We start from the raw sequence: 26,652 nt of genomic DNA on the forward strand, positions 1-26,652 counted from the left end.
GAGGATTAAAAACAAAAAATGTTTGGGAAGTAGTACCCGATAGAGAAAGTGAGCAGTGGTGGCCGCTGGTTGTACGTCAGGGCATGAGGCGAAAAAAAAAAAAAGATTCTCCTTGTCTTCTCATTTACAGGTTAAGGCTACCTTTCCAGATAGTCCAATAGCTAAGTCACCAGTTTCCAAGAGCATTTGCACCACTTATGGAAAACGTTGGATCCATGCACACCAGATGACCTTGACGACTCATCCCACCATCCCCTGCACAAAATTTGCTGCACCAGAAGACTATGAAGCCAACCACTGAGCTTCTTTTCATTACCAATCCTATATAATAATCCTATATAATAAAGATGTAATATGCAAATGGTCATTATGCCTTGCAGCATGACGACCGACCTACCGACCGCATAACAACCAACCGCATAACAACCGGAACACGGATCAGCAGGAGAGTGGGGCAGTGAACTACAAGTGGGCAGCGGAGAGCTACAGGAGGGGGCAGGGCAGCAAGCTATGAGGGGGGAAGGGGATGTGGGGAGCTACAGGAGGGCAGAGCAGCAGGCAGAGAGCTACAGGAGGGTGACAGCGAGCTACTGGTGCACGGATTTGTTCGCAGGGCTACTAGTATATTTGATTTTGAGGCCAGATTTTTTCATTCAGCATATGATAAGATTCATCCATGTTGTTGTGTATTAGTACTTAGTTGCTGTCTTTTCAGTGCATGGATATACCACATATTGTCTATACATTGTTCAATGTTAATAGACTTTTAGGTGGTTTCCAGGTTTTTTAGCAATTACAAATAAAACCAGTGTTTGGATGGCATATCTTTTCATTTCTCTTAATTTAAATTTTCTGAGTACTAGTAAGATTGGTTATATTTTCATATTTTATTGCCTACTTGGGTTATCCTCTTCCATCTTAGTATTTATCTCCTGCCCATTTCTTTATTGGGTTATTTGTATTTTTCCCCTCACTGAATGTAGGGGTCTTTCTATATTCTGAATACAACTTATTTGCCTGTTATTGTTTTTTAACTTTGTCTAAGATATCTTTTGCCATATGAAAATTTACAATTTAATAAAGTCAAAATAATTTATCTTTATAAAAAACATTTGCTTTTATTACTTGCTTTAAGAAACCACTCCAAGACCTGAGATTATAAAGATATTTTTCTATTTTTTTTATCATAGTTTAAGCATTTTGTTTTTTCATGGGGAGAAGTAACAATACAATTAGTTTTTCTATAAAGAAAGCAAATTAACTTAACTCTACATATCACATAATTCATCCTTATTCCACTGATTTTCAATGTCAGGAATAGCAATTCCCATAGATGCACCGATCTGTTTCTCAACTTTCTATTCTGATTCACTGGTGTATTTGATTATTACTGAACCAATACCATGCGGTTTTAATTATATCTTTGCAATGAGTCTCATATGTGTTATGACATTTCCTCTTCTTCTATCTTCTCTTTCAGAATTATCTTGGCCTTCCCTGGATTTTACTCCTTTACATAAAATTGAGAGTAAATTTACCTGCAAATCTGTGATGCTTTTTAAATTAGAATCACATTAATTTTGTAGTTTAACTTGGAAGAAAATTTACATCTGTACAATACCGTCATCTCATCCGCAAGTGTATTATATCTAACCCATTTTTCTTGTATTCTTTTAGATATCATAACATTTTACAATTATTTTTTCTCATAAAGAGCTTGCACTTCCTTTGTTAGATTTATTCCTAGGTACTTATGGTCTTGAAATTTATGCAAACCATCATAGCTATTTCGGAAAGTTATAATGTGAAGAAATTGGAGTCTCACCAAGTGGACTCTTTCAATAGAGAAAATAAACCTATTTCTACTATTGTTTATGAGCTGGTGTCTACAGTGGTATGTTATCTATTCTGTGATTAGAAAGCAGAGTTCACTATAGTCCCTCACAGGCGAGTTTCACGTGCCTTTCCTGGAAAAATCATCTGTATTCAAGGTGCGGATATTCTACCGGCTTCATGTGGATGCGGCTACTCAGCTCCAGACCATTGCAATGAGGACATGTGGGGACCTAGACAAAGCTGACAATCCAAATCTTATGACATTTTATGACTTTTAAATATTAAGAAATAATTTTTAAAAACTAACATTTTATGGGCCAATTAAACAGGCCTGAGACTGATGTGCCACAAGGGCTGCCAGTGTCCACTCTGTGGGGTAATCTGTCCCCACAAGGCTTTCCGTTCAAGTTCTCTGCCTCATGCCACGCTCTGTCAGCCCAAAGTGTGAGCAGGATGGTAACGCTGTGCCTGGGATGTACTTTCTCGCTCTAAATATCTGGTATCACAAAGTGCGAGCGATAGGGGAGGTTAGAGTTAGTCTAATTCTTATGCAGTTTTGCCTTTTGGGGTGATTCAGGGAGGCAGCTACCCCAGAGTCAAGGTCAGGCCCGTAATGCAGGTGGCTGAGGCCATGTCCAGCAGCTTTGCCATCAGGCCAAAGATTACTTACAGAGCCCTCGGGGACAGGTGGGATCCTTCCCACAAGGCCTGAAATGAATGAGTGAGAATCTGACAGGTGAGATTCTATTGAAGGACTGCTCCTTTTTAGGGTGCATGTGGAGGAGCAGCTCTAGAGCGAGTGGAAAGGATGTATACAGGCACATATATGTTGCCTTCCGAGAAGAAATTAATATACATACAAACTATTAAGGCTCAATTAAATGGACTACTATACATTTATGTGTTGCATAAACATGTTTTGGTCAACAACAGACCACATATACTATGGAGGTAGAGCTGAAAAATCTTCAGCCTAGGACATCGAAGCCATCGTAAAGTCGCTGTGCATGGCATTACTCAGGTGTTTATGGTGATGCTGGTGTAAACAAACCTACTGTGCTGGCAGACATACAAAAATACAGCACAGCCCGGCTGGTGTGGCCCAGTGGTTGAATGTTGATCTATGAAATAGACAGGGGTCCTCAAACTTTTTAAACAGGGGGCCAGTTCACTGTCCCTCAGACCGTTGGAGGGCCGGACTATAGTTTAAAAAAAAACTATGAACAAATTTCTATGCACACTGCACATACCTTATTTTGAAGTAAAAAAACAAAACGGGAACAAATACAATATTTGTATTTGCATGTGGCCCGCGGGCTGTAGTTTGAGGACCCCTGAACTAGGAGGTCACAGGCCAATTCCTGGTCAGGGTGCATGCCCGGATTTCGGGCTTGATCCCCAGTAGGGGGCATGCAGGAGGCAGCCAATCAGTGATTCTCTCTCATCATTGATGTTTCTATCTCTCTGTCCCTCTCCTTTACTCTCTGAAATCAATTAAAAATATATATATGTGTGTGTGTGTGTGTGTGTGTGTGTATATATATATATATATATATATACATATAAATATACATATATACACATATATATGTGTATATACATACACACACACACACACACACATATATATATATATATAATGATAATAATAAGTGACTTTGTTACTGGCTTATGTATTTACTACACTTCTAATTATTATTTTAGAGTGTACTCTTACTACTTATAAAAAAAGGTTTGCTGTAAACGGTGTTACATGGTGTTGCTAGTACATGGTGTTACACCACAGTTGCCTCATCTTGTGTTTGCTGAGTCTCTCGATTGCATCAGTTTCTCTTGTGCTTGATTTAATCTTGTGTTGTTCTGTACAGGCTTGCAGCTCAGGGGTCCAGGCTATACCATTTAGTCTAGGGGCTTACTAGGCTATCCCGCCTAGGTTTTTGTAAATGCACTCTGATGTTCACACAACAAAATCACCTAACTATGCATTTCTCTAACATATTCCCATTATTAAGAAGCACATGACTGCATTCTATTAATTCTTAGTGGCTCATGGACATAAAATCTGGGCAACTGTGACCAGATTATTGGAAGATATTGAACACAGCAATAACAGTTGTGCTTAGGCATGGTTAGTACAGATCCTGTGTATGTGTATGTGTATGGGCATGTATATGTGTATATGTATGTTGCTACACATCAGCACACTCATATACAGTAGAATGAAATACCACCATCTATAAGGCCAACATTCCTACTGCAGATAGCCCTGTGAAATGAAATGTAATATCCAATAGTTCAACAGGATAGAGGCTCAGTAAAGTTAAGTGCACACCCCAAACATTTGCCTTCAGATCACTTATAAGATCAGTGGGTTGAATGAGTGTATCTGTGTCCTGCTTGTAAACTTCCAGTACTTGAGAGTTCCCTGTGTGGCTTAGTGAACCAGGCAAATTTAAAGGGCTTTAAACCATAAAGCTTCATTTCACAACTGTCATCAAATAATTGACCAAGGAGCCTTTGGAGATGGAATTTTCCTTTAATGGAAATATGGAGTAAATCAAACTAACTGTGTTGCAAGTTGCTGCAGCAAAAGGTCACTGATACTTTAATTCCTTAAGGGCATTACCTAGATTCAAATATTATTATCACAGTTATTATTTGTTGATTAGAAGGACATTTGCACAACATGGACTTAATTATTCCTGTTTAGAACTTACACCAGTGGTTGGAAAGCTATGGCCTGTGGGTCAAATCAGGCCACACACTGTTTTTGTAAATACGTTTTTATTGGAATACAGCCATGTCCATTTGTTTACATACTGCCTGTGGCTGCTTCTGTGCTAGAATGGCAGAATTGAGTAGTTCTGACAGAGGCTCGCTGGCCCTCAAAACCTAATATACTTACTGCCAGCCCTTTACAGAAAAAGTTTGCCACTTACAGTCTGTCACATATTTTCCCCTTTTTAAAAAAACAACTCTTGAGAACCAAGATGGCAGCGTACGTAAATGCCAGTACTTGTCACCTCCCACAGACACATCAAAATTACAACTAAAATACAAAACAGCCATCATTCAGAACTGCCTGAAATCTGGCTGAATAGAAGTCTTACAACTAGGAAAGTAAAGATGAAAGCACATGAAACTGGTAGGAGGGGTGGAGGGCAGAGGCCTGGAACAGGCTGGTCTGACACCCACATGTGCCACTTTTTTAAAATCAGCAGAGGTCACTGGTGAGGAGCAAAGGTTCACAGCCCCACACCAGACCCATCCCCCTCCCACGGGTAGGAGGGATGGAGACGCAGAACAGGCTGGCCCCACACCCACGTGTGGTGATTTAAAATTAGGAGGGATATTTTGAGGAGCGAGAGATCCCAGTCCCACACCAGACCCCCCACCCCCCAGCCCAAGGTTCCAGAGCTTGGAAGAGAAGTCCCTATATCTTCAGGTTGTAAAAGCCAGTGGGGATTGTGGCTGAGTGACTTGGAAGTTGCTGGAGATCCAGGCAGTTCCTCTTAAAGGGACTGTGCATGATCCATCTGACCTCCAGCACTGGGGCACTGGCTTTGGGGAATCCAGGGACATACAGGGAGAAACTGGATTGTCTGGCATTGGAGCAAGAACTTGGGGGTGGCTTTCTCCAGATATGGGTACTCGCAGGGTTAATTATTTCTATGCTGAAACCCATCACAGAGCTGACTGGCAGACATATGTGAGTTTCCATCAGCCTGGATCACACTGTTTGCTCTGCCCTGGTGATTCCCTGAGACCTCGCACCACTCAATCTGTTTGCAGCAGCTTTTCCATAGAAATAGCCTGTCCTGGCTCAGGCTTCAGACTTTGCTAAAATCTCTCTAACAAGCAGCAGCTGGCTTCAGTGTGCACCAAACCTATCAATAAAAGGCACAAGAACAGACACTAGCACCAGCCTGCCTTGCTTCACAGCTAGACCTTGCATGAGCACTTCCAAGCCCAATACAAGTAGCAGCCATCTGCAGACCTCTCTGTAGCTCCTGCTGGGTGGCCCCAGGCAGTGGCTGACTTTGCACAGCCCAGGAGGTCCCAGAGCCAATGCACCCAGTGGACAGCTTCAGATGATACCAAATTATAACTCTACACGCCCACAAGTGACACACTCAAGGGGCAGAATCAGAGAGCACCAAAGCCCCACTGAAGCAAGTCCTGCTCCATTGGGGAGTCTCCTGCATAGCTGCTCTTCCACTGTAGTCACAGATGGTCCTTAGAGCCAACTGGCTTGGAGGTCAATTCCTCCCAGTGATATCAACAGCAATCAAGGCTCAACTACAAGACAGGACACAGCCCCCACAGGGGCACACCTAGAGTGCCCAGCTCAGATGACTGGGGAAACTGAGCCACTGGGCCCTACAGGATACCTACTACATTCTACCAATATCAGGAGACATAGCAGCTCTACTTAATACATAGAAACAAACACAGGGAAGCAGCCAAAATGCAGAGACAAAGAAACATGTCACAAATGAAATAAATGGAACCAAGCAAACTACTGGATACAGAGTTCAAAGCCATGGTTATATGGTTACTCAAGGATCTTAATGAGTCCTTCAAGGGACTTAATAAGACTTTCAAGGATCTTAATGAGAATGTTAAAGACATGAAAAAGGACCAGTCAGAAATTAAGCATACACTAACTGAAATAAAGAATAATTTACAGGGATTCAATAGTATAGTATAGGATTCTGAGAATCAAATAAACAATTTGGAATATGAGGAAGCAAAAAACGCCCAATCAGAATAGCAAAAAGAAAAAAGAATCTAAAAATATGAAGATAGTGTAAGGAGCCTCTGGGAAGATAAATATCACAAGATCTCACTCATTTGTGGAATATAATGAACAACATAAACTGATGAACAAAAGTAGTCCAGAGACATAGAAGCATCGAACAGACTGTGCAACCTCAGATGGAAGGTGGGGGTGGGAGGGGTGGGAGGGTGAGTAAGAGATCAACCAAAGGACTTGTATGCATGCATATAAGCATAACCCATGGACACAGACAGTGGAGGGGTGAGGGCATGTGCTGGAGGGTGGGAGCATCTGGGGAGAGGTCAACGGGGGAAAAAGGAGACATGTAATACTTTAAGCAATAGAGAATTTAAATTTAGAAAAAGAACATATTAGCTAATTAACTTCATTGTATGTGCAAATGATATTGGTTGTAATTAGCATATATCTAAGCAGAAAAGTTGCAAGTTATGTAGTCAGTCAACAATCAAACTCACATATTCTCCACCCTCAAATAAATTTTCTTTTAACTTCAAGAAAATAAACTCAGTAGCAGGTGGATTAGATCTTGATTGTGTCAAAATATTTAGTGGATAAAATTTCCAGTCTTTTCATTAGTGCAGGTTGTTTTTTTTAAAAGTTTTTGTGATCAATTTGAATATGCACAATATTTCTGAATTGCAGTAATGAAGAGGCAGGGGTAGGTTTTTTTGTTTTGTTTTGTTTTGTTGCAGCGTCTCACTATCACTGTTCCCATGGAAAAGGCTCTTGGCTGATTTGCTATGCAAAGTCTCTTTTCCCATTTCTTCCAGTTCAATAGACTTGGAACCTGGGCTAAGGTGTAACATTCACAGCCTCATAAAACTCCAAAGAATAGGGAATTCATAAATGGGTCTCTACTGTGTATGGGTTTTTAAAAAAAAGATGTTTTACGTTTTTAAGAAAAAAGAAACACAAAACTAATTACTGTCAACTAGATTTTAAGTTTTCAGCTATCCAGCCAGCAGAAAGCCATTATTAAACCACTGTAAGTCTGCTTTGCTGTTGTTCCCACTTAAGAACCATTATTTTATCCACAATATTGGCTTCATAACAGAGATTGTCAATCAAGACACACAAGTTACTGCCTGAAAAAGAAATGACCAAGATTCTTTGTTTTTGTTTCAGGTATTTGTGTGTATATACATATATATATATATTCCTCTTAGGGTTTCTTAGTCTCACCTCCATCGTTACTAAGAAAATAAATGGAGGAAGGCTCGGCGGCTCCTAGCTTTCAGGTCATTTCTTTTGTTAATGTTTAACTCCCCCATTATTCTTCCAGAGCACTAGAAACTTTACCATCTGGGAGGCAAACACAGTTGGTGGGGATTTTTCTTCCCAATCCCTCTTCCCCAAGCAGCCATCACCATTAGCAGTGACTGCCAGTAACTTACACATAACAGACAATAGCTCACAGTGGTTTTGAATGGGGTAAGCCAAAAGCATCCTATAGCATTGCTATTTCAAGTTCTAGCTTAAGTGTGTATAGCTTTCCCTGCTGAAGTGGCACTTAGCACTCTGTTTGTTCCAAGGGTCTTGTCTTGATTTCTTGTCCTCATCATCTTTGTTAATGAAGGGAAATAAAATGGCTTTAGTCTAATTAGCAAAACTTACTTTTCTATCTTGCTTTATTTGTGGACCAAATAAGCCATTATATAAGCCTTCAGGGACACCTTCTTAGAATTCAATTATTTACTCATTATTTAAATTAACACCAAGTAAACCCAAACTTTTACCTCAACATCTCATTGACAGCTTCTTTCGGAGCCTTTGGAAATTGTGGCAGAAAGATAAAAGACCATTTTGGCTCAAGTCACCTATAGTTAAGACATGGTGAGCCATGGAATGTGATTGAAGGTAATGCATTTCAATTAAAGAGAGATTAAAGACACACTGTATCTGGTTCAAATTTGCTTTGTTAAAGGAAAATGTTCCTTAATGAGGAAGGTTATTTGACGGCTTCTAACAAGTGAGCAAACCAACGCCGCTTGAGCTCATTATCTAATCCAACCATGAAAAGGATAAAGTATAAGAGCACAGTGATTTGTAGCATTTCCCAGCGCAGTACTTCAAATGAGATAAGATAATGACATGAACACCTGGAACCCTACAGGCACTAACAAATGTAAAGTCCACCTACTAAAATTCTGCAGATAGCAAGCCTGGATATTGGATATTGATCTTCATTAAAGCCATCCACCATGACTCCAGCAGAGTTATCTATCTGCATGAAACTCAAATCTGACTTCATTCTCCCACTGCATAAAATGCCTCAGTGATTCCAGGGAATCTTTTTTTTTTTTAATTTCAAAACTTTCCAGCTACAGTTGACATGCAACATTATATAAATTTCAAGAGTACAGCATAGTGGGTTAGATATTTATACAACTTACAAAGTGATTCCCTGAGAAGTCTAGTACCCACCTCTCACCATACATAGTTATTACAATATCATTGACCAGATTCCCTATGTTGTACTTTACATTTTAGACGTACCAGGAAGAGAAGAGAGAGAGCACAAGGAACAGCAAACATGTTTGAAAAAAATGAGGACTGAAAATTTCCCCAACCTGGTGAAGGAAATAGACATACCAGTCCAGGAAGCACAGGGAGTTCCAAACAAGATGAATGCAAAGAGGCCCACAGCAAGACACATCATAATTAAAATGCCAAAGGTTAAAGACAAAGAGAGAATCTTAAAAGCAGCAAGAGAAAAGCAGTTAGTTAGCTACAAGAGAGGTTGTTGTAAGACTGTCAGCTGATTTCTCAATTGTAACTTTGCAGGCCAGAAGGGATTGGCACAAAATATCCCTGGTTAAAGTTCAAAGTGCTTATAGGATTGCTAATACCAGCCTTCTGCTTAAATCTGTAGCCCCATCAACTACTACGCAGTCCCCAATTTCCTGCTCCAGCCATAACTGATATTGGCGATTCCTTGTGAATGATGTACTGTTCCATACTGTCCCTGAGCCTTGGCAGTACTATCCCCCCTTCCTCAAACACAACTCATATCTATACCTTCACCCTAAAAAATACTCCAAAATGTGCCTTTTAATGGAAGCCTATGCATGGTTCCATTACTAACAATGTATTGTTTGTGTGTTCCTCTACACCAGTGGTTCTCAACCTTCCTAATGCCATGACCCTTTAATACAGTTCCTCATGTTGTGGTGACCCCCAACCATAAAATTATTTTCGTTGCTACTTCATAACTGTAATTTTGCTACTGTTATGAATCGTAATGTAAATATCTGATATGCAGGATGTATTTTCATTGTTACAAATTGAACATAATTAAAGCATAGTGATTAATCACAAAAACAATATGTAATTATATATGTGTTTTCCGATGGTCTTAGGCAACCGCTGTGAAAGGGTCATTCGACCCCCAAAGGGGTCGCTACCCACAGGTTGGTGACCCACAGGTTGAGAACCGCTGCTCTACACCATGAGCTCCTCCTGGTCAGTGTCCCCTTCTTGACTCTGTATCCCCAGGGTTTTTGCAAGGCACATATTTGATAGAACTGCATTGAATAAATGGATGAATGTACCAAACTTGTGTTTCTTCAATCTGGATTTAGTCAGATTCCAGCTTCACAAGATTCATTTTTAAGGTCAATCGAGAGACATCTCTAGCACAAAACTCCCCATAGAGCTTTAGACCCTCATATCCAACTGTCTACTTATTGTCTTCTCTTAAATGCTATAGAGACACCCTAATCTCAGTATGTACAAGACTGAAGATATCATCCCAACTCCTTTCCTGCCCCATTTGATGTTATCCCAATGGCCCTTGCATAAGTTGCCCAAATCAGAAAAGTAGAAGTCACCACACATTCCATATTTCACTTGTGAAGTTCATGGACTTTCTCCTCTCCATTTCTCCTATCGCCCTACCCCCCTTTATCTCTCCTGCCAATGCTCGAGCCTGATCTAGTAACCCAACTGTGCCTGGACTATTGCAATAGCCCCCTAATCTACTTTTTTGTATTCATTCCACTCTCCTACCCCATCCTTTGACCCCACTGTAGTCAGTATAGCATTTCAGAATGCAAATCTAACAGTGAAATTGCCAGGCTTAAAATTCCTCAATGACCTATTGATTTTAGGGAAAGAAATCAGAATCCTTAATAGAGCTCCCAGGCTCTGCATGAGCTTCCCTGACTCCCCACTACCACTGCAGCCTTATGTCACTCCATTCTCGCCTTTCCCTTCACTTCAATCTCATCAGCTCTACAGTTCTTCAAATGTGCTGCGTCCAGTCTCCAGTCTGCACACGCTGTTCACATCTCTGGAATGCTCTTCTGCTCTCTCCTGCCCCCTGCTTCTCTTATCCTTCAGTCATCAGCTCCAAACCACTTTCTAAGAAGGCTTCCTGATCTTCCACACTTGGTCATGTCATTCTATCATATGCACTTAGAATACAACTTCTTTTATTATCAATTCATAATTATGTATTTGTTCATTGTGGTGATCATTTGATTATGATAAGACTTTCCATTACATAAAACTGCTGGAAGTACTGTCTAGCTTATTCATCATTACATGCCCCGTTGGCTAGGCATGTCGTAGGCGCTCTGTAAATATGTTATGACTGAGCAACCACATCTAATAGGACAAGGGCCTGAAGATGGATGCTGCCACACCAATATGTCCAAGGTGGTGCTGAAGCTCACCTCATTTTCAGCCCTTACCACCTTTGATTTCAGATTTCTCAGACTTTAATTCTCTACCCACCCACTCACCTTTAGGTTAGACATTTGCTGTTCTCTTTTCCCAAGATCTGGCTCAAAACTTTTCTGACTCAGACTCCACATTCCATCAGTTGGGGTTCTTACTTGCAAGAAGCAGAACTGACGGTGGGTGGTTAAGCAGAAAACACGTTCATTAAAGGAGAGCAGGTAGCTCACAGATTTATTGAGAGGTTTAGAGAACTGGGCTAATGCCAGATTTCAGAAATAATCCCCAAGTCATGTTCCCGAATGAGCCTGATAAGAAGACTGCTGCTCCCTCCCAGCACTGGTACTATTGACTGAGCTCCTTGTAGCACTGCAGCCTCATTACAGATGCCCCTGTGTGCCAGGCACTCAGCTCTGCCATCACTGTCCTTAGAGCCAGGGGCCCCTGCTTCCCCCAGCACACAGCACTCGGCAGCAAGCCTTTTCCCTCAGATTGCTCATTTCTGAACCAGAGTCTAGAGGGTGAATCTGATCAGTGAAGAAGGGACACTTGCCTGTTTAGCTGCAAAGAAGGGTGGAAGTGAGTTTTCAGGTTCCTACATTGAGGAAGGGGAACCCATCAAATGGAGAAATCCAACAAACATAACATGGTATTTAGTAATGCTGGTCATCCAGAAAACATGGCTGACGCCCACCCCATAAATCACTGTCAACATTTTGGCATCTTGTTCAACCTCTCCTTGGTGGTGAGGCTTGGCCAGTTCACATTGCCCATCACAACTGAGCTGACAACGCATAAGGAATTTAGCCTGCTATGCTGTCTGAGATAGATCAGACCCAGCACCTGTAAGATTGTTAAAACCGAATTCAACTTACTTAAGTGTATGACTTTGGCAGACAAGTTACAGAGGCTATAAAAGCAGGTATAATGACTTGCACTAAGATATGGTAGTACCTAGCCCACATCTGGCACACAATAATTGTTAGTTGACTAAATAAATGGATAAATAATTGCATGAATGAATGACTTCTGTATTAATTGGGGTGAGCAAGATTAAGTTGTGCTTACAAACAACTATCCCAACCTGGTGGCTTAAAACAACAATGTTTTCCTTCTTATGTGTTGTTACCTGTCCCCTAAGGGAAGACAGGGCTCTTTCCATGTCACCTTTATTCCAGGTTGCAAGCAAATGGAGTTTTCAGTACCTGGACATCACTGAGACTCAGGGAAAGAGAGCATGCTGAATTGTGCAGTGGCTCCTAGAGCTTCTGTCCAGAAGGGACATGTACCACTTCTACCACTTCCACTCATTTTTTATTTACCAAAGCAAACCATATGGGCACACTTAACTCCAAGGGGGCATCAGTGCTCAAAGGGGGAGCTGAAATTACATGACAAATAGCAAAAACAATGGCTTCCACTTTTCTGCATCTCAGTTTCCTCATCTGTAAAATAAAGACAATACTAGCATCTACCTCCTAGGGTCATTGTGAAGACTAAATGAGACACACATAGTAAGCACCCAATACATATCTTAGGAACGGTATTTAAACATTGGAAAATTCTTACAATGAACGATATGAAGAAGGAGTGTGAATTTCAGGAGAACCTCATTAGCACAATCGTCACTTTATATCTTCATAGGGGCAAGCCAGAAAGCCCCGGGATCAGTGTGAGCAATGTGTCCAAGACCGAGCCAACTTGCTGACACTCGAAAATAGGATTCACGAGTGGATGTGACACAGCAAGATAGGATCCTGAGGCATCAACCTCTGCCCTTCTGTCCCCTCCTTGGTCCGCAGCCTCCTCCTGTCAGTCAGAAGCATCACATTGCTTCAAGAAGAACTGGAGCGGTTAGAGCAGAAATGGAAGGAGAACCAAAAAATGGATGTTTAGTATTTCCGAATTCCAAAGTACATTGTTGAAGCCCACATCAGAAACAATGGCGTCGATAGCCATGGCCTTTGATGTACCAGGAGTTTTATCCCTAGAAGAACGGGCTTTGAGAATCAAAATGGAAGGCCGTGAGGAATAAATAAGAGATTTAGGGTTTAGGCTGTGATTCTATGAGCTCAAGAAGAAAGAAAGCTACAGGCCAATCAATCTGTAGGCAGAAAAGACCTGCTCTGTGGGGTAGGTAAGAGAGGAAGAGAATAGGGGGCTAGCATCTTGGGAGAGGTTGGTTGGGTCATAGGGAGAGCCCTCATGAAGAGGAGTGGAGGCAGAGTCAGCATGGTGATGAGGGCTCTCTGTGAGTAGCCCCAGGGAAGTCATGCCAGAACCTGAGTCCTCCCACTGCCACTTGAGTGAGCACTACATGTCCACACACTGAGGAGCCATGTTAGTTTTCTAAAGACACCTGTGAACTTATCAATACAAAGATGCCTTCAGTATGTCTAGGATTTTTGTTGAGCCCCACCCAAGTGGGCATTCTCACCCTTCAAACGTACCTGGGCACTCTAACCTTCTGCAAGGCAGGCCGTCAATGTCAACAGGTGGTGTAGAAGGCAGAGCCCTAGCAACTGTGCTTGGATGGGAAAGCGGAAACACCGCTCTGGGTTATAGTCCAACTTCTAGTACCCTTTCTACTCACTCCACTATTTGTCTTGCTCCCAAACAAGACTGGATTGCACCTCTCAAAGGAATGATTTCTGGGTGTGTATTTCTTTATCTCTTGAGCAAAGATATCTTTGGGAAATGATATAAGATTACAAAGTAAGGCACTCTGCTTGTAAGTTATTGATGCTGATAGATAAGTAACAGCTAACACTTACTGAGTACTTCCTATACATCAGTCCCTATTAAGCACTTTAAGTGGAATACCTTACAACAGTATTTTCTCCATTTTATATATGGGAAAGTGGAAGGTAAGAGAGCTAAATGTCAAAGATGTACCAGAGTGCTTTTAACCCAGGCAAACTGAGCTCAACATTCATAGGCTTGGCCACTATTCTATGTCGCCCCTTTATTATACATAAACTAGAGGCCCAGTGCAAGAAAGGCGTGCACTGGTAGGGTCCCTAGCAGCTGCTGGCTGCCGACCGAGGCCTCCCTCCCTTCCCCTGGCCAGCCTCACCCCCTGGTCAAACTCCTGGACAACTCCCAGTCGAGGGGACAATTTGCATACTACACTTTTATTATATAGGCTAAGTTGCTCATCACTCTTGCTATCCTACATTAATTTAGGCATTTTTTTTGAGAGTTTACTATAAATTAGGTACTGTGTTAATCACTGTGCTAATCACAGGGATAAATGAGCCAGTTGGACCCAGCAGTACTCTGGAACCACTCCCGGTCCATCCTGCAATGGTTCATTACTGCCACAGCCCTGGACTGTTAGTGTGATTTCTTCATGAGCAACCAAGATGCAGTAGAAATAACTCTGTAAGCTTCACCACCAGGTACATGTGGAACTCTCAGCAAGTAAATAAATCATTTAAACTGCCTGTGCTTTGTTACCTGCTAGATATTTTCAGTCCTCCAATTACACAGTCCTGGGACTAAGACAGATAGACTGTGAGTCCAAGAACTCATCTATTCCAAGAAAATTCAGATGCCAACTAACATTCCTAGGAGTCTCAGTTACTCAGCCTGGACTACTCTGTGACAATCCAAAGGGCCCCAAATCACTTCTACCAGCAGTAAAAGTATCTCGACTGGAACTTATGTTCTTGTCCTGCCTTCTAATTGCTGTGGAGTCAAAGTGGGGCACTGAAGTTAATCGAACCCATTCCCGATATCAAGGAACTTGGCAAAATGAAGAGAGGAGAATCCTGTTATTCTAATGAGACCTTCCTGTTATTCCAAATTCTAAACTTGATCATCTTTCTTACTTCTTTCCCGCTTTTGTAATCCTTGTTTCTTTGTGTCTAAATGTCTACCTGCCTCAGGCATCTCTGTCTTCCTCCTCTCTGTGAGAAGCAGCAATGCTCTCTGGAAAGAGAGCAGGAGCCAGGTGGGGCTCTGCCCTGTCCTCACGGATGACCTTGGGCATAAAGCTAAACCTCTCTCCATCTCAGGTTCTGAATTCATCAAATGGAACCATACCACCTGCCTCCGAGATGCTTGGAAGATTAAAAATAACACATTGTCTGCACACAGCACGATGAGGAATAAAAGTAGGAGAGTGCCTGGTATAGAGAAGGTACAGGATACCTAGCCCATGATTTTCTATTAATCATTTAATGTTTTCCTTCTTTTTTCTCTTTCTTACCCTAAACCTATGTTTTCTCTATAGCAAAAGGAACAAATCTCACTGAAAATACATACATATTGGTCCAAATACACAGCATATTGGTGGTAAAAAGCTGCACTCTTATCCCACATACCTCAAGAATCGCATTTACATGAATCCCATTATTGTTCTCCAACATTCATTCACAGCAGGAACATGGGCCCTGGGGTCAACTGCCAATTCCTGACTCTGCCAACTACTAGCAGGGTGATCCTGGGTAAGAAATTCAACTTCTCTTATTCCCAGTTTTCTCTCTATGGGACAGGAAGAACAACATGCATATGTCTAATTCGTGGTGGTGCTAGGAAGATGAAATGAGAAGAGTAATCAAGTGCCTATCATAGAGCAAATGCCCAAAAAGTGTTACTATTTGATTGCTGTTATTATTTCATTGTTATTAAAACCTGCATATTAAAATGTTCTCCACTAATGCAGAATTCAAGCTCCAAAAACAAGTTTTACATATTCTATTACTTCATCTTCGGTTCAATTGTATTTATTCGTTTCTATCTCCTAGCACAAGCCACCCCTATCTCTTTCCTTGACTCTTCCAGCAGGTAGACTCCAACTGCTCTCCCTGTGGCCAACTTTGGCCTCACCAACCACTCTCCACATGACAGCCTAAGGGATCCTTCTCAAAGGTAATCTAATCATTTCGCTCTCTTGCTCCACACCCTTTATCTGCTTCTGATTGCTCTGAAGTCCTGTCTTTAACATGGTCCACAGGCCCAGAACTGATCTAGATTCAACACTAATCCAGCTTCAACACTACACACAACCTTCTCCACCCTATATGACCTGGCCATACCCAACCATTTTTCTCTCCTTGAATGTGTGCAGCACACCTTTGCCTTCAGCATTCTGCGTTTGCTCTTCCCTTTGTACCTCACCTCTGCATTTGCTACACCTTCCTAGCAGATTATACAATATTTCTTGCGAAAGTTTTCTAAGTTGTGCTACATGCTTCCCTAATGAATATGATCTCACAGTGTCATGTATTTCTCATGTTAGAGGATCTATCACATTGTGTACTGTTTGCCCATTGAACACTGAAGACCACCCATAGGAAGCTATGAACAGGCACTGAGCCTGTCATGTTCATCATTATATGTCAGTCACATTTCCCAGCTGGGAGGGGGTGGGACAGAGACAACTTGGGTTGCAGTAGTTGAGGTAGGAGCCTCTAATACTGATGGAAATATGTTCTTTCCCTTAGGAAGGTCACCAGATACTGGTGTGGATTACTGCCCACTCATCTCATGGTGACACTTGGTAAGTGCTCAACAAATATTTGTTGAATAAATGATTAAATAAATGCTAGCATGCTCATATCCACTGCAGGCTTGTAATTTGTGATTACAAAGATTTAGGGTAATGCCTCTCCCTTCTGTAGATTTCTCAATTCTGGTTTGAGAGGGCAGGTTAATCTTACCTTAGCTCTGAGATTTCTATTAAATATGTTAAATGCATATTTAAAAGAATCATACGACTTTTTTTATAAAAAGGAAGGCTCCTTCAGAATAAAAGTAGGATAAATGTCTGCCTTCAATATCGATACCCCAAATTGTGATTTTTATTGAAAATAAATTAATTCAATAAAAATGTCTCATGAAGTAGATTATCATACAAGTTATTACAGTACCAGAGTCTCTGTAATAGATAAAAAGCATGTAATTAAAATATCATTAAGATGATGTTTATTAAAACTGTTATCTGACCTAATTCTAAGAAAGATCAGAAAGATATTTACATCCTAAAACATGCTGGTGAAACCTTGAGGCAAAGATTTAAGACAATTGGTTTTCTTTTAAATAAGGGCTCCTGTCTCAAAAGCATTTTTCCATGATTTCCCTCAATATATAGTATACATACAGGTGTGACTATTATTGTTCTTGTTCTTTGTTAAGAAATCTATTTTACTATAATTTTATTCACTGTAATTTCCTTAGTAACAGGCTGCTCTGATTTTTTCTCTTAAAAACGATTAAAATGTCATTCACATCACATTCTAGATGGGAATCCAGCTATTCCCAATAGCTATTCAAAAAACATAATCACCATAATTACTGTTGACATCTAATTAACATTCATCTTCCTTTCTACAGCATCTACAGCTGGACAAACCATCTATTCCAGGATCAAAACTAATGCTCTGTTGCCTTTTCTTCAAAATAAAATAAGCCAGGATGCTAAACACCTGGGCTCTGTGTTTTTGTTCTCCCTATAAGTGGTGATTGGAGATAAAACAGCTACTAGGCACACTTTTCTAAATATTACCAACTGATGAATTGGACCAGGTCACAAGAAATTAATCCATCCTATGGTTTACAGGATTTCCAATGTAAGAGCTGTGGTCAGTTATGGATCCATCCCAGCGTTTGCTCATGCTTCATTTTTTGATGAGCTCTTCCCTGATCTGGCTCCTTTCTATCTGACTTACTTCATCACTCACCCCACCCTCTTCTTTGTTCTCTCTGTATAATACATCCTGGACTCCTTCTAGCTTCCTGGCCTCTCTCTCCTCTGGGACATTTACCATGCTATGTCTCTGTCTTTCTTCATTAGTGTAATGGTTAGGGGTGTGGGCTCTCAAACTAGAACATCCAATTCCATACCTGGGCTCTCCAAACTGCACACAGTATGACCTTGAACAAGTTAGCTTAGCCTCTGGGTACCTGTTTTCCCATTTGTTAAATGGTGATGGTGATGGTGGTAAATGGTGGTCCAACAAATGTACCCACTTCATGGGGTTATTGCGAGGACTAAATGTGTTAATGTACACATTGATAAAGTATATATACAGGGTGTCCCCCCAAAACCATATACATACTTTAACAGCTGATGGCACAATTGATGTTTCTTTTCAGATTTAACCCATTGTAATTAATAATTGTTCAAAGTGTGTGTACATTTTGGGGGAAACTATATATACCTGTATACCTCCCATGTTTTGGTCTCTTCTCCCAGCCAGAGAATTATGGTCTCATATTTGAGGCCACTTTTCTAGAAAAGCTTTTCCTTCATGTGATGGGACATGCAGGGTCTCCATGCTGTGTGCTCCCACAAGCCCCCTGTACTTCCACATTTGTGTTACCATCACAAGTGTAAATTGTAATGAATATGTCAAGGACACCATGCTTTTGTGCAACAAATATCCCTTGAGCTGCCACTCGGTACCAAGCATAGGGATACAGCAATAAGTGAAAAGGAGTAGATCCTTGCTCCAGTTGAGCTCATACTCTGGTGCGTGTCTAGAGATATAAAATAAGCATATCCTAAAACTAAGAAAACGAATTCAGAGATTATTATAAAGAAAATGCAACAGTATAATGGGATCGGCATGACTGAAGGGGCACACTATCTTCAGTTGGGTGGTCTATGAAATGGTGACATTAGAACTGAGCCCTGTTTGATAAAAAAACAAACAAATAAAAACCTAGCCATACCCAAAGCTGAGGGAAGAAAGCTCCAGGCAGAGGCATGGCTAGAGCAAAGACTTGTAGGTGTGACTGACCTAAGCCTGAGGCCCACTTCTCCCCCTCTCCTTCAGTGAGTGCACACTCCATACCCCACCTGCGTCCGCTATCTCGCAGTTACAATGGGAAGGGTCACCCCAGATAGGCCCACGAAGAGGCTGGCTCTTTTTCCTGTTAAGGTTTTGCTATAAAAAACGGTGGTATTATACATAAAATGGTAAAAGGACAGAATTTCTATAATTCCTCCGGGTTCTTATCATCATGGCCACTGAGTTATAAAATATTATTTTGTTTTATTGATTGATTTTAGAGAGAAAGAGAAAAGAGGGAAAGACAGGGAGACATCGATTTTGTTGTTCCACTTATTTATGCATTCAATGGTTGCTTCTCGTATGTGCGCTGAATGGGAATCAAACCCACAACCTTGACAAGTCTCTAACCAACTGAGCTATCTGGCTATGGCAATACTAGCTTTTTTTTTTTTAAGAGAGAGAAACTGGAATTCATGTTGGATTTCTACTCTTTCTACTCTGTTGTGTTTATCCCTTAGAGCAGTGGTTCTCAATGGGGGTAGATTCGAAACCACATTCCCACCACCTCTACCCTGGGAAATTTTACAGTGTCTGGAGACAATTTATTGTCACAGATATCTGGCTTTTAGAGAGTACGATGCTGCTAAGTATCCCACAGTGCCAGGGATAGCCCTTACAACAACATTATCCAGCCCTAAATGCAAAGATTACCTGATCTAGAAAGTGGTCTTCTTCAAACCCTCTCCCCGCTTCTGACTCCATCTTCACTGGGGACAGTAGGGTCCCTTCTTCTGCAATGGTGCTCTTCCTTTGTGGGCAGATAGGCTTGAAAACATGAAATTAACAATGAAAAGCAGGAACCTCTTTGTTTCAGGGGAGCAATCTGTGCCTCTGAGGATCAGCGGACTGGAGAATACTTGGTTCTCTAGGTGTCCCCTTGCCAAGGACACTGCTGTCCTTCGTCTCCTGCTGGCCAGTTCCTCAACTCTCGGAGGCTGACCCTAGCAAGTGCAAATCGGGCTCAACGGCACTGCTGCTCTGACCCACTGGTAGCAGATGTTTCGAGCACCATTTCATTCCCATGAGGATTCCCAAGGCTACGCTCAGACTTTGCAAGAGAGGGCAGTCAACTAGTGATGCCCACATGAACACAGGCTCAGCACCAGGTATGTGCTGTCCTTCGGAACAGAATGAATAGCTTTCGTTCTGTCACTAATCTGATCCACAGGATGTCTTCTCCTCTGGGCTAGGTGCATGACTCTCTAAAAGTCTGCAGTTAATGACATTCAAACTTTGCACAGACAAGTTGGCTAAGTCCGTGCTCAGATAACAAGGCTTTATTGCGTTTTCTCCTGCCCTCTTGCTGTTTGTCCTTTGGCTAGTTCACCTGCAGCGTGGTGGGAGATGGGAGGGCTGACCATCCACGGCTGGTGATTGGGATAGAGCTTCCTGGCCTCACCCTCACCGTGATACAGTTCTACTTGGCAGTAAACATGATGAGCATCACCACCCTTTTCTTCTTACTTCTCATTGACGACGATGATCGCATGCTCTTAACTGAATGGCTCTCATCAAGCATCTATTTGATCCGTGGCCAGTCTGTTGAGTGCACACCTGCAGGCCACTCATCAGCAAATCCAATTATCTTCTTTGGTACTTGCTTTGTTTTTTTCACTTGTAACTCCCTTAACAGATTTCCTCATAATACCTTTATGAGTACATGAATTCCATCTCTCTCTTCTTTTATCCATCTGCACTATAGGTTTCAAGCACTGTGGGTTTTATAAACCTCTGCCTCTCAAAATGGAGCCTTTTTAGGCAGCAGCATGTTTAAACCTTTTGTGTGTATTACATCTAGTTCCTGCACCCCCACCTTGTCTCTCCCATTGGCCACTCTACCACCAATTTTGCTTTCCTTCTGGACAGTCTCAGGCTCTCCCATCACATACATCAAGCCATTCTGTCTTACTCTAGCTCTTACCCCGCTGGCCCTGGCCTTTCCCTTGGGCCGCACCAAATGAGTCTAAGCCTACTTCAAGTGGAGAGTTCCTCCTTTTCTATTTATTTTATTTTAATTTTTTGACGACTCTGCTTCTACTTCTACTTCCCACAGCATTTTATTTTGGGAAATTACTCAAATATGTTATTGGGGGGAATTACCTTATTTTATTTTGGGAAACTACCTCTCTTCCATTATGTTCAGTTCAATGATCACTTGATCTGGTACCTGCCTGTGGTGGTTTTAAAATATGTCACCAATTCCTTGACACGCCTACTTTTGAATGGCAGGCTCTGAGTCTCCTCTCTGTGAGGGTGGGCTGAACTTAGTGACTCTCCTCAGATAGAAGGTTGCAACAAAGATGGTGTGTGGCTCCCCAGACCATCTCATAAAAGGCACTGTAGCTTCTCCCTTAATCTCTTCCTTAGGAAATCTCTCGCTGTGGAGGATGCCAGCTGCCTTGTCCTGAGAACACACAAGCAGCCTATGGAGAAGTCCATGTGCAAGGGAATGAAGCATTCAGCCAACAGACAGTTCCTACTCGCCATCCAGGTGAATAAGCCATCTGGGAGTGAACCATCCAGTTCTTTAGGTAATAGTAGCCCTGCCTGCCACCTGGACTGTAGCCTCATGTGAAAGCCCAAGGCAGACCCTCTCAGCTAAGCTGCTGCTAGATTCCCCACCCACATAATGAGTACAGGGTGGGACAAAAGTAGGTTACAGTTGTTCATGTGGAAAATAATACAGTAACTGATAAATAATGACACAACAATAAACTGTGTTTTGGGTACTCACAACTGTAAAACTTCTTTTGCCTCGGCCTGTATTTATTATTCTTTTAAGCCTTAAAGTTTTTTTAAATATATTTTATTGATTTTTTACAGAGAGGAAGGGAGAGGGATAGTTAGAAACATTGATGAGAGAGAAACACCGATCAGCTTCCTTCTGCATACCCCCTACTGGGGGTGCCCACAACCAAGGTACATGCCCTTGACTGGAATCGAACCTGGGACCCTTCAGTCCGCAGGCCGACGCTCTATCCACTGAGCCAAACTGGTTAGGGCTAAGCCTTAAAGTTTTGAGGTAATTTGTTATGCAGCAATAGATAACCAGTACACTGCATCTCACTGAGAAAGCAAGCTATTGCTGTGTAGGAGCTCCAAAAATCTTATTCGCATCTAAGTATTAGCATTCTTTTCCTCATGCATCCATCTACTGGTCAGCTGGGATGCTCTGAAGACCCTGGCTGAGCTCACTCATTCTTCCTCAGAAGTGAGTTGAGGGTTGGCACAGCTACATGGTTCTGCTTCGTGTGATTTATTTCCACTGAACAACAGAGTGGGTTAGGCATTTTCTTCTCATGAAAATGGCAGAATCACAAAAGAATGAGCAACAATATGGGAAACCTTTTAAGGCCTAGACTAAGAACTGACACACTTTCACTTCTACCTCAATTGGCCAAAGCAAGTTACATAGTTGACTACAAACAAAGTCAAGATGCAACAGAAGAAACTTTAGTGTGAGGAACTACAAAGTCACATGGCAAAGACGTGGATGTTTAATTCTGCTCCTGGGAAGTCAGGGAAGGGTTGGCATGATGTTCTGGTCCACCACAGCTAGATCCTCTTTACTCTCGGGGCAGCAGCCCTTGTACACTAAGCTGACCAGTCCATGGTCTCCTCCAGGACTCAGATCTCGAGCTGAATGGTGTCAGGCTGGAGAAATTCCTCCAACATTGTGTATCTGATTCTGGCTGTAGGTCCTGATGCGACTTTTCCCACCCTGACAGCAGCCATGTGTTTCTGTTCCCTAGCCCAAAAGTGTCTTAGTTTCTTCCTTGTTTCTTCTATTGGTTCTCCAGTCCCTTCAATCATTCCTCACAGAATGTGGTTTTCATTCCCTCATCACTTAGTGGCTACCAGCTGATGGTTTCCTCTGAGAGTATACTCTAAAGTGGTCACATTCAAATGCACTACCTCCTGGGTGCCTGAAGTAGCAGAGAGGAAAGAGCCCATCTTTGTCGTGAGAATGGGCTTCTGTTAATGGAGCCTAAGATTCCAGTTGATTTACCACTAATTCAAGATCTTTTCTTAAGGCACTTCTAAGACACTTCCCCCAGATTTCAATGATGCAGTCACTCTGTCATCTTTTGAACTGTGGAGTCCTTACAGAAGGGAGTTGAATTCATTTACAGAAGGTGATGAAAAGTAATCAAATTTGGGGTGAGTCGTATTCCCAAAAGCAAATTGGTCCCTTGATTCTTTTTTTTTTTCCTCAGGTTTTCTAAGAAAATGTTCACCTCTCTCCTTAATCACATCTTCTCGGAACAGTGAGCAGCCCCTCCCTCCTCTGCCACCCCTGTGAATAATGGGAGATGCTGTTTTCCATTATGTTCTGAGTATGTTACATACCCCAAAATTATGTCTTTGCTGAAGCTATCTGAATGCCTGTCTCCATGTCACTTTTTATTTTCTTCAAAGGCAATTCTCGGGATACAGAAGAGAATTAATATCTCTTGAACATCGCTCATGGCAATTACCATATTCATAGGAAGCTATCATCTTCCTGAGATGAGAAAAGGATTTCTGTAAAGGTAACTGACTTGTCCCAAGTCCTACAGCTAGTCAGGGCAGAGCTGGGATTGGAAACCATCCACCTAATTCCCCAGTTGACAGGCTTTTCTCTACGACATGCTAGATGGCCAAGCACTTCGTGCTGACCTGGCTCCTGACACCCTGGACCTTCAGAGCTAGTAAGGAATCGCTGAAAGCAGTGACTTTGGAACTGTGATCCTCGAGGCCCAAGAGTTATTCAAAGGTGCCTTGGAAGCTGCTAGAGAGAGGAGAATAGGAAGGGGCTGGAGGGGAGGAGAGGAAGAGAAAAAAAAGTGAAATAGAAGCCAAATAGGTAGTGCTTTGGGTCCCTCAGATCTATTTTAACCAAAGTAGCTAGAATTCTGTTTTATATATCAGAGTTCCAACCAAGATTTTCTTAAAAGGCTCTGCTGCACTAAAAGTTTAAAAAACTAGCAATTTGAATTAACTCTCTCATTTTCTAGACCTATGATCTGGAGTTAGGTTAGGACTCTATGGTCGGCAAACTGCGGCTCGCGAGCCACATGGGGCTCTTTGGCCCCTTGAGTGTGGCTCTTCCTAAGCCTTAGGAGTACCCTAATTAAGTTAATAACAATGTACCTACCTATATAGTTTAAGTTTAAAAAATTTGGCTCTCAAAATAAATTTCAATCGTTGTACTGTTGATATTTGGCTCTGTTGACTAATGAGTTTGCCAACTACTGGGTTAGGTGGTTGGCTCCGGGTCTCAGTAAGCAATGCAGAGACTATTACTCTGGCTGCCTGGTCACCCAGGAGGCCTTTCTCTTCTCTCTCTGTCCAACGCTGACCCATGCACATATCTCAATGCTCAAGTCCTTAAGGCTTCAGACTCTTCCCTTCAGAATATTCCCTAGAGAAGCCTGAAATTACAGCAGAAAGTTCCCACTGGAAGTAAAGCAAAATAAGACACAAGCATGAAATATTTACATTTTACTGTTTGCCTTTTTGTCAAGTTTTGAGTTTTGATGGTCCCTGAGTTGGAGGGAGAACTCGGCCAGCCATGACACATCTTTTCAGAGACTTACGCAGGAGTGTTCTTGACAAGTTAGGGAAAAAGGATGTTGTCAATCTTGGAATGAAGATGGTGGCTGAACAGAGGCCATATCTGAACTTATAGTTTCCAAATGAGAAACTGAAGCGACACTGATTTTGGCCGTCTGGGGAAGGAGTGATTGGAAACTTCTCCATCCCTCTAGACCAGCGGTTCTCAACCTGTGGGTCTCGACCCCTTTGGCGGTAGAACGACCCTTTCACAGGGGTCGCCTAAGACCATCCTGCATATCAGATATTTACATTATGATTCATAACAGTAGCAACATTACAATTATGAAGTAGCAACGAAAATAATTTTATGGTTGGGTCACAACATGAGGAACTGTATTTAAAGGGCCAGAAGGTTGAGAACTACTGCTCTAGATATTAGATACTGACTTTCCCAGAGTTGGCTTTGTAATTTTCTTCCTCAGGATTGACTGTACTTCTATAAAGCTTGTTTTGTCAGAAAGGGAGCCCTCAAAATTTCATTTTTAGGTTAATAGCTTTTCTTAGAAAAAGGTCTTGGGAAGCCTTGTGATGAGCTTAATCACTGAATTGAAGGGCAGTTGGGGTCCTTGGGGTCATGCCAGCTCCAGAAGGAGTTAGTTGTGGAGCTGACGTCACACAAGGGACTGCCCAGAGTGCAGGTGGAGTCACCCCAGGGAGGCAAGGACGCAACCAGCAGTAGCTGGTCCCTCTGAGCAGGAGTTCAAATGTAAATGGTGGGTTATGCTTGTGTGGTTATTCCTCATCAGGTGACGGCCCTCCTCACAGGCTGCTTAGTGTGGCCGGAAACTGCTCAAATGCTCGACATGCTTTTCTGCTCATTTAATCCTCACAAGAGATGAGAAAATTGAGGTAAAGAGAGATTACGTAACACAGGGAGCTGGGCATTAGATAGACTCAATGCATCTCTAGGGTTTTAATTCAAGTTGTAAAACAGGAAAGATGCTCATCTTTACAATTAACTAAAAGAAAAAATTGTAAATCCCAATGGACAATTTTGTACCCACTAAATAAGAAAAAAAGAAGAAAAAAGAAAATTTGAAGTACGACACCCAATGCAGCTAAAGTTATAGTGATAACTCTACATACACTGAAAGAGATAATATAGACATAATATATAATATACTGTGTGTACATACAATACTCAGTATACATTAAACATGCGATGTTGCTAATTATTGTTATTTTACTTCACATGTAATGGAAAGGCAACACTGAGGAGCTGTGTAACCCTAGGCAACTTGCTTAGCCTCTCTGATTCTCTGAATCTCACCATCTCCATCTGGAAATAGGCATCATCATTGTACCTATTGCACAGGACTGTTGTGAGGTTCACACAAGATATTGTGTGTAAAGTGTTTAGCACAGTGCCTGGCACACAACCACCACCCCACACACAGAAGCCAGCCATTTGGTTATGTTGTTATTACTACACATATTCTGCCAGCAGCACTGAAAATGTGTGTGCCCTTCTGGAGAAACACTAGAATCAATTCACATATTATGAGTCACAAAGAGACACTTTGGGAAGTTTATTATAAAGAAACTAGAGGCCCGGTGCACAGATTCGTGCACTGGTGGGTCCCTTGGCCTGGCCTGTGCCCTTTCGCAATCCAGGACCCCTCAGGGGATATCGGAGAGCCAGTTTTGGCCCGATCCCCGCAGGCCAGGCAAGGGAGTCCACTGGACATGAATCCATGCACCGGGCCTCTAGTATGCATATAAGATCTTTGGTTAATCTCTTCCTACCCTTCCCCCACCCCTTCCCTCTGAGATTCATCAGTCTGTTCCATGCTTCCATTCCGGCATTGATCATCTGCCCCCTGGTGGCCAGTGCTGGTCATAGCTAACAGACAGTCAGACAGTTGGCTGGTCGGCCAGCCACTTAGGCTTTTATATATATAGAATAGGGGCCCGGTGCACAAAAATTTGTGCACT

At 42.0% G+C, this 26,652-nt stretch overlaps 1 protein-coding gene across 2 annotated transcripts in view; it reads right to left on the reverse strand.

Moving 5' to 3' along the window:
* The window catches only part of SYNPR (synaptoporin), a 279,096-nt gene that overhangs the window by 157,345 nt on the left and 95,099 nt on the right, over positions 1-26,652 (reverse strand). The window contains exon 1 of one of the 2 annotated variants that reach the window (XM_014546129.1): positions 11,383-11,516. The exons of the other annotated variant lie outside the window; for it this stretch is intronic. Coding sequence (XP_014401615.1) covers positions 11,383-11,454 — 72 coding nt within the window. The 5' untranslated portion in view covers positions 11,455-11,516. Of the gene's footprint in view, positions 1-11,382; positions 11,517-26,652 lie in introns of those variants that run through there. 2 annotated transcript variants of the gene reach the window in all.

The sequence above is a fragment of the Myotis brandtii genome, unplaced genomic scaffold (assembly GCF_000412655.1).
Source record: "Myotis brandtii unplaced genomic scaffold, ASM41265v1 scaffold430, whole genome shotgun sequence".
Lineage (NCBI taxonomy): Eukaryota > Metazoa > Chordata > Mammalia > Chiroptera > Vespertilionidae > Myotis > Myotis brandtii.